Genomic DNA, 9,236 nt, shown 5'->3' with positions numbered 1-9,236 from the left:
TCATCCAGGCGACTGACCAGTGTACATTATTTGAATAAAAAATACTTTAAATTGCGATAAAAAAAAATAATTGCTTTAAGATGAATCGATTTCTAAGCGATTTAATTTTTAAATAACGAGTAAATCAAAAGTTCATTGTTTTTCATTGTTCCAATATGATTTATGGAAAATAGTCTGAAAGAAAGAAGTTCATTAACATCCCAAAAGCTTTCAATTGGAGTAACATTCCCTATGATTAGAAAATATAAAATATTAAAAATATTTATAAATAAATTGTACATATGAATTATAATTATTACCTATTCAATCTATTGTTCCGGCCATTTTGAACAAACATTACTTTAGGTGCGAGGGCTCTTTTTAAAAGTTAGGTTAATGAAATTAATAAATATTTTTATGTATTTCATTATCCTGCTTTATCAATAGCTGGGAAAATAAATAAATAATCATTTTTTATAAGTAGCCCTTTCTTATGTATAATATTTTTTTATTTATAATACTTGAAGTTATTACAACTCTGATTGCTGTTAAAATGATGGCCTAATAGTAATACTATAATTTATTTATACTCATGAAGTATCAATGAGTTTTATCGTTATTAGCGATTGCCGTTCTTTTTTATGATTGTTCAAAAATTGTTGCTTTTCTAATAATCATGTAAAAATAAGCAATAATAAGGCATGATAAGCTATTAATTTGCTCATCCACGGCGGTTAAAACAGGTGTTCAAAAATGCTGCTTGGGTTGGTGATAAACAGGCGTTACGCGTAACGCTAGCGTAACATAGAGGGCTGAGCCTTACTTTTACCGGCCATTTTGCGCAGCTTCCCACAATATCTGACCATTTTTGTTTCCTCGTTGATTGCCCCATACTTGGCATTTGGCATTTGGTGTTTGGCATTTAGGTCTCCTGCAATGATGAAGTGTCCACTGGTGTTTGTGAGAGATCTCAGCTCTTGTCGAAGAACAGCTGATGTTCCATCAGAGTCCTTTGCTTGTTTGGGACAATATGCAGCAAAGAACTTGAAATTTCCTTGCGTCGTGAAGATCTCAATGCCAGCTGCTTCTATGAACCAGGTGTTAGGGAGCGTTAGCGTCTTAAATTTGACGTCGCGATGTACTGCAATGCCACCCTGAGTGGTTTGTCTATCTAGCCTTATGAAGCTGTGATTAGGGAGGTTGAAGCTCATATGTGGTTGCAAATGCGTTTCAGTTACGGCTATCACATCAATCTTTTCCTCTTCAAGAAAATTTATGAACTCCAGCTTTTTTCTAAAGATGGAGCGGGCGTTCCAGGTAGCGGTATTAATATCCATTGGGAAGCGCTTCCATTATCAATTGGACCAGCGTAGTTATTTGCTGATCGCGAGGGAGATGTTTAATCTTGCTTTGATAGCGTTTCCAAAACCGTGTGATGGTAGTGAAAAGGATCATATCTGGAGCTGTTTCCTCTACAGAAAGTTGCTCTCGCAATCGGTTGAGCTTGTCTTGGGCTGGTTGCCTGGTCGATGTTTTAATCGTCTCATTTTGGATTTCCATTGCTTCTGCCGATGGACCAGAACAAGTTGGTTGTGAGTGTTGGGGCTTCATCTCTGAAACGTTAGGCTGTGGCTTCTTTTGGCTATGTTGTTTGCGAGGCAGCGACTGATGTTGCTGCAGTTGTTGATGTTGTGTTATTTTATGTTGTTGCCCAGGTAACTGACCTTGTATTTCCTCACTGTGTTGCATTTGTACCATTGAGATTTGTTGGAGCACCGGTTGCTCCTGTGGTAATGATATTTGAACCTGCTGATGTTGTTGCAGAATTTGTTGCTGCAGCACGTTGATCTGCTGTTGTAGTTGTTCCACCTGCTGTTGGAGTGGATGTATGATATGTTGGAACAACAATTGTTGTTGTTGTACCATCAGTGGCTGCTGCATCTGTAACGTTTGTTGAGCTTGCGGCTGATGTTGCAACGTGTGCAACGTTGGTTGTGGTAGTATTGTGACTGGTGTGTCTGTAGTTGGTGCAGATTGAGGTGCAGTCCAGTTTAGTCTTGAGCTCCATGCAGATGTAGTGGGCGCTGGAGCAGGGATGTAACGGGTAGTTCCTGATCGATATTTTTTGGCATCTCGATTCTCGATAAAATCACGCCTGGATTTGCAGTTGTGATTGAGAGGGCTGTGATTTCCCTGGCAATTGGCGCAGATTCTTTGGTTTCCCAGTTCTTTAGAGCACTGATTTGACAAGTGTTCATCTCCACACTTCATGCATCGAGCCTTCATTGAACAATTATTTTTCCCGTGTCCAAACCGGAAGCAGTTTTTGCATTGTGTGACATCGTCATGTAATGGAAAGTAGCGTTCCCATCTGATGTTGATGGATTTGAGTCGCTTTACTTCCATTAAATCATCGAGGGTTACCTGCCCTTTTGTAAAGGACACGATAAAGTTTTTGAAGCCTGCTCTTGTAGAAAAGCTACTGTCCAAAATGCGAATCGAGACTGGACAGGGAAGATTTGTTTCTTGCAGCCACTGCTCGATCATGACTGGGGTGCCAAAACGCAACCCTTTGAGGATTACCTGGTACAGCTTGTCTCCAGGAAAATCGTGTGTGAAATATTCACGTTTCATTTGTTTCAGGCGACCAACAACTGTTTCAAAAACCTCGCGCGAGATGCACGTGATTTTTGTAAAGTTTCCCTTGAGGAAACTAAATGTGACATTTAGTTTGCCACTGTTTGCAAGCGAGTTGAACTCAGCAAATTCCTCTTCTGAGAAATCTTTAACAATAACTGGAGGAATATGCTCCTTTTTGATTGTATTGTGTGGTGCCGCTGCCGCTGTTACGCTACCATCACTCACACTAACACCTGCTTCACTCGGTGGAACCACCACTTCAGCCGAAGCCTTCTTCTTCGTCGCATTCTTTTTATTGCTATCGTTTTCAGCAGGGCGTTTACAATCACGGCTTGTGGCCGGATCCGCCGTAGTTTCCATTGTTGTCCCTCTCACACACCAGCTTTGGATACACGTGCTAGCGTTTTAAGCGATTTACGCACACATTTGCAATGTATTGTCACACACGTTTAGGTTCGCCTTTACTCAGAGCAGAAACACGTCCGTTTTCGTCCAAAGCTTGAGAGTGTCTATCATACACAGACAAAAATTTAAAGGCCCCTACACAAAATTTCAATACACCGGCTCGTAGCCGCAGAGATCAGCAGGAAAAATTGACACCAAGCTCGCGTCGCTTTAAAAAGCCTAGGAAGGTCGTTTGGTCAACGGTGCTTCAGTGGGTTGAGGTTTCATTCGAGAAATGGTTAAATCGATGTCATTGTGTGCGCTCTTGGCTGGAATGAACCGTCCTGTTCTTGTATACGGGGCCCCTGCTACCGTTTTGCGATTGTGTGCAGACAGCTGTTTCACACGAAAAATGGTATACACATTCCTGGCCTGGCATAGTGAATTGTGTGTGTCTTTTAATGCAAAAACTAAAATTTTCATTCTTGACCCTAATCGAACACATCAAGTTTGTGGACCGAAGAGAAGGGGAAATGGGAAAGGTTTCAGTTAGAAAGAAGGGGGGAAGGGTATAAAAATACTCAAGGAACCTATGGACCATGTTCATTTATATATGGTTTTTATCGACTATTTCAATTTTTGCGAATACAATAAGACCAAAAACCGTTACAGCTGCATCTACATACAGCCATACACAGCCTTAATACGAAGAACAATCTCCATTGCCTCGGCCATTTGGGGGCCCCGTTGATGATCCCGTCGATTGAGGGGCCCTTTCCATTTGGTGTTGTCAACCCAATATACCCCCATTTTCCCTCCCCGGGTTATGTTTACAATCAGATTTACTATTACTACCAGACCTATCAGAAGCATATATATTTTATTTATCAGAATCATTTTACTATCAAAAGCAGAAAACATTCGCTTTTTTAACATGTGCAATATTTTTACCTTAGTTGGAAGCGCAGAACGCTGCGATACATGCCCACAGCTCAAAACAATATCATTTCATCATCGTTGGCCCAAAGCGTTCGATCAAATGCATTGAACGCTACGCACGAGTTGGGTAAAGCGAAAATCCGTTACAAGAGATGCCTCACTGTTGTATTTACGAAGTAGAAGTTCTTGTATTTCGGTAATTCAGATAGTTCTAAAGGGTTACAAATTATTCTGGTTCACACACACGTCCGTACACCGTGGAGATCGCATAAAAAGAGCGCGCACTTTCCTGGGTTCGGTTCCGACCCAAGCAGCAAACGTCAAAACAACGCAACGCATTTATGCCGACGGGTTAGCGTCTCCTACATTCCCCCGCATTAACTGCGATGATACCCCTCCAACCATGCAGGCTGCTTCCTCACTCTCGTCGAGCGGCGTAGGATTGCTTCTGTACCATCCGCAGGTGTCATCTCACGTTCCGCAAGATTTGTTGTAGTCGCTGCCGATGTTTCAGATGAGGATGCTGACACTGTTGTTCCAGACATGTCCCAGGCATCTAATAACACATGCAGTGGCATTGGTTGCTGAGTTCGCCCTTCGTTGGTCTCTGCATGACGCATCCGAAGCTGGTTCACATGATAGCGCAAGGTCCTGCCATCGATTTTGACCATGAACATTACGTTACCCACGCGCTTGTCGACTACTCCAGATACCCATTCCCAGCCGTTTCGATGGTATCGCTTTGCGTAGACACGGTCGTTTATAGAAACTCCTCCTAGTAGCTTCGTCGGCCACCACTGGGTCCGCTGGTCGAATATCGCGAAATGATGGACGCAACATCTCCAGCGCCGTTCGAACCTTGCGATTTAACATCATCTCCCCCGGCGATTTTTGATCCAAGATTCCATTCGGCGTGTTCCTGTAGGTGAAAAGAAATTCATCCAAAGCCTCGTGCATCTCACCTCTACCCTCCCGAATCTTCTTGACCACTCTCTTAAACGTGTCAACAAACCTTTCGGCTTGGCCGTTTGACTGCGGGTGGTATGGCGCAGTCTGCACGTGATGAATACCATTCTCCATACAAAAGTCACGGAACTCCGAACTTGTAAACTGTGTTCCATTATCGCTTACGACAGTTTCTGGTATACCAAACCGTGCACACAATCCCCGTAACATTTGAACTGTCGCTTGTGCTGTGGTTTGACGCGTTGGTATTATTTCCGGCCATTTCGAGTAGGAATCTACAACCAGAAAATAATACTCTCCCTCCACAGGTCCAGCGTAGTCAACGTGAATACGCTGCCAGGGGCCTGTAGTTTTTGGCCAATCTACTGGTGTGCAATGCTCTGGAGATTTCGCCGCACTTGCACACGACTGACACGTCTTCACTGCATTCTCGATTTCACTTTCCAATTTCGGCCAATACACATACCCTCTTGCAAGCACCTTCACGCGGCATACTCCAGGATGACCCTTGTGTAGCAGTTTTAACACTCGATTCCGAAGATTCGCGGGAACTACTACCCGTTCTCAGTCTTCTCTTTACCCTTTCTGGACCCAACCATTCTGGACGAACTTTAACACCTTCCTTAACAAAGGATCTGCTTGTGTACCACGCTCCAAATCCTTAAAGTTCAACGGTAGGGGTTGAGTAGCACTGGTTACTAGATGATTAATATCATCCTCTAGCTGGATACTATCAATAACGTAGTCCTCCTCCGGTTACTCGTGTCGGTCCATTAACCTGGACATTATGTCGGCTTTTCCGAAATTGTCTGTCGCAACATATTCGATTGCGAAATCGTAAAGAAGTAGTGCTAATGCCCAGCGCTGCAGTCTATTTGCAGTATACAAAGGAATTCCTTTACGTGAGCCAAAGATTCTAAGGAGCGGCTGGTGGTCGGTTTGGAGGATGAAGCGGCGTCCGAACAACATGCGGTGGAACTTTGTTACTGCAAACACGATTGGAAGACCCTCGCGATCCGGCTGGCTGTAGTTCATTTCCACCTTCGTTAGAGCACGAGCAGCATGCTGAACAACCTTTATGCTACGATCTGGAAACCGATGACTGATCGTAGCTCCAAGACCTACTGATGAAGCATCCGCTGACACAATAATTTCCTTGAAAGGATCATAATGGGTCAGGAGAAAGTCTGAACTGAAAATTTCCTTAAAGCGGCGAAAACTTTTTTCGCATTCAGCTGTCCACTGGAATTCTCCGCCCTTTTTCAATAGAAGGTCTAAGGGGTAACGCAAATCTCTCATTTGAAACACAAATTTACCGTAGTAATTTATCGCTACCAAATACGAACGGACTTCGCTGAGCTGCGTTGGCGCTGGCATCTTCAAAATCGCTTCAATCTTTGCTGGGTCTGGTCGTATACCCTGCCGGTCTAGCAAATGTCCAAGGTATCTGATTTGGGGTTTCAAAAAGGAACATTTTTCTGCCCGTAGTTTGAAACCAAACTCCTCGATACGAATTCAACACACATCTATTCACGAGTGCGGTTCGATCTGTCTAGCTCTCCGTTTTAAACAGTTTATTTGCCCGTGAATTACTCGCCTGTGACACGTTTATCACGCTAACTCTGAACGCTGAACTTGTCCATCGTACTTGTTGGATGTTGCATTGAGTGATTGTCACCCGATTGCAGGTTTATTTAGTGAATTTAATTTTGGCGTGCCGTGCTGGTGTTGAGGATCGAGTGTTCGCCATCATAGCCTGAGGTGCTTCCACACACACAGCTGTCTGCACACGCACATTGCATCTATCGCCTTCACTACTATCAACTCGATACGCATACGCACTTATCACTACACTCACATCCAACTGCACATATTTAAAGTGAGCAAGATGAATTGTGGAATCTGCCTGGAGCTCACTTCTGGTGTCCCGTTTGTATGTGATGGTGCCTGCGCACAACACTTTCATCCGTCCTGCACTGGCCTCTCAAGTGAATCCGTACGTGACTTACGAAGATTTTCCCAGCTAAAATGGTTTTGCAAGAATTGCGAAAAGGCATCAACTTCACTTATAATCAAGGAACTAAAATCAACAATTACGGATTCCCAGACACTAATGAAATTCGAACTAGGAAATTCGAAAGAGTTACCTTTTACGGAGAAAAGGGTTGTTGTCCCGACTTATACCCGTGCCTTAGAGTCAACACGCACACAGATATACGAAGGCACTCATCTCGGACAACACTCACACATGCAACGGGAAATACTCGATAATCGCAACAAACCACTACTGCGAGGCACTAACAACAATGGTATTAAAATATGACAATGGTATTAAAATAAAAACCGTGGCTAATCCTGAGCCTCGTTTTTGGCTATTTTTTACCAACATCAGTCCTGATGTGACTCCCGACGATATGGCAAATTTGGTTAAATCCAAGCTCAATACAACCGATATACATGTTCGCCGGTTAACCAAGTATGATGCGGATCTGAGCCGTCTAACATTCGTTTCCTTCAAAGTCGGCATCCCATCAACTTTGAAGAATGTGGCTCTGTCCCAAAATACTTGGCCAGCTGAAGTTGCGTTTCGTGAATTTACCGATTACCGTTCGCAACGGGGGTTTCAGTTTACATACCAACCGCACGCATTGCACCAACATCAACAGCAACAACCGGCTCCACAGTCACCGCCACTAATCGACGCACAATCACCAATACTCACCTCATCGCCCCCGCATCTTTCGTCCCCATCATCACCAGTATCCCCGACACTGCATTACAACCTACGCAGCCAAACCATCAACCCACCATAGACGAACATTTTGCTGCAACGTCTATAACAATACGTACATCAACGCCAGCAACAATACCAACAACAACAACAATAGTAACAACAGCAACTACAACAACAGCTACTACAACTAATTCAACAACATCAAAATCAACAGTAGCAGCAGTATGTGCAATGCCTGCCTTTCCGTCTACATCGACTGTTATGGCCCCATCTACTATTGCTCCCTTTCTCGGTCATACGCAACATTCAACAACATTCAATATTTACTATCAAAACATTCGTGGTGTGCGTACCAAAGTTAATGAATTGCGGTTATCTATATCGAAGTCCGACTACAACATCATCATACTCGCCGAAACCTGGTTGGATGAGAACATTCCATCCTCGCTTCTATTCGGCTCTGAGTATACAGTAACCCGCGACGATCGTACGGCATTCAACAGTTCTCTCTCTCGGGGCGGAGGCACTCTCATCGCAGCATCTCGTCATCTAAACACCTGTGAGGTTATACCGCCGAGCGCTTGCCTCGAACAGTGCTGGTTACAAATCAAGCTTCCTTCCTGCTCTATCTTCATCGGTGCAATCTAGGGGAAAGCGGGGCAAAATGGGCATGTTAAGCAGTTTACTGAATATTCCTTTAAATATGCCACAAACCACAATTTTTCTTTCATTATTGTATGCCTCCACCCTTTATCTATGGATTTAAATTGCCACATTGAAAGAAAACAACTTAAAATCATGAAAACAATGAAAAATAAAAGTTGATGTTTTACGAGAAGCTATTTTGACACGCGGGGTAAAATGGGCATAGCCCTGGGGCAAAATGGGCATATGTAAACAAACTGCGAAACGTCAAAACACTGGGGCAATATGGGCCACAACAACGGCGCTTAGGTGATGGTCTATGCTTTTGCGCACGTTTTGTGAAATGTATTTTCGTTCTATCTTTTGTTTTGCTGGTCAGAAAAGCCCTTAAAATTCTTCCAAAAATACGTTATCGACATTAAAACAATTTTTACACGTTGAAATCTACAAAATTGAAACTTTTCAAGCTGTGGCTGTCATCATTATTGAGGCGACAAATACAACACCATAGCCTCACCAAGCGCTAGATGTCAAAAGCATCTGCCCATTTTGCCCCAAGCGTAACTGTCCATTTTGCCCCACGTGAAGCATTTTAGTATTTTTTGTTATATTAGTAAAAATACGAATTCAATCGCCTTGATTGCTTCAGACAAATTGTAAAGAAATATCATATCTTTAAAAATATATCATGAAAAACTTCAACGCATCCCTGTGACACACGTTTAAGCTTATTTTCGAAGTGGCAAAAATTACATCAATATACTGCTAAACCTTATTTTGCATTTTTCTTAGTTATTTGTTATATAAGGGTTATGAAACTTACATGGTGTTCATAGAACACTCTAATGAATGCATTTTTAGCATTGGAAAGTATCTTTGTAGTCAAATAATGCTTAAATAGAGGGTGCCCATTTTGCCCCACATGCCCATTTTGCCCCGCTTTCCCCTA

The 9,236-nt window shown here is 42.9% G+C and overlaps 1 protein-coding gene across 1 annotated transcript; it reads right to left on the bottom strand.

The window, feature by feature from the left end:
* Nucleotides 1-1,170: 1,170 nt before the first annotated feature.
* LOC125906448 (defective chorion-1 protein, FC106 isoform-like) lies at nt 1,171-2,399 on the bottom strand. The gene has a single exon (XM_049605254.1). The coding sequence runs from the start codon at nt 2,383-2,385 to the stop codon at nt 1,306-1,308; it is 1,080 nt and encodes a 359-aa protein (XP_049461211.1). The 5' UTR covers nt 2,386-2,399; the 3' UTR covers nt 1,171-1,305.
* Between the last annotated feature and the right edge of the window lie 6,837 nt (nt 2,400-9,236).

Source organism: Anopheles coluzzii, chromosome 2 (assembly GCF_943734685.1).
Source record: "Anopheles coluzzii chromosome 2, AcolN3, whole genome shotgun sequence".
In the NCBI taxonomy this organism is placed as follows: Eukaryota; Metazoa; Arthropoda; class Insecta; order Diptera; family Culicidae; genus Anopheles; species Anopheles coluzzii.
The sequence above is the reverse complement of the archived record's forward strand: the minus strand, read 5'-3'. Positions and strand labels throughout refer to the sequence as shown.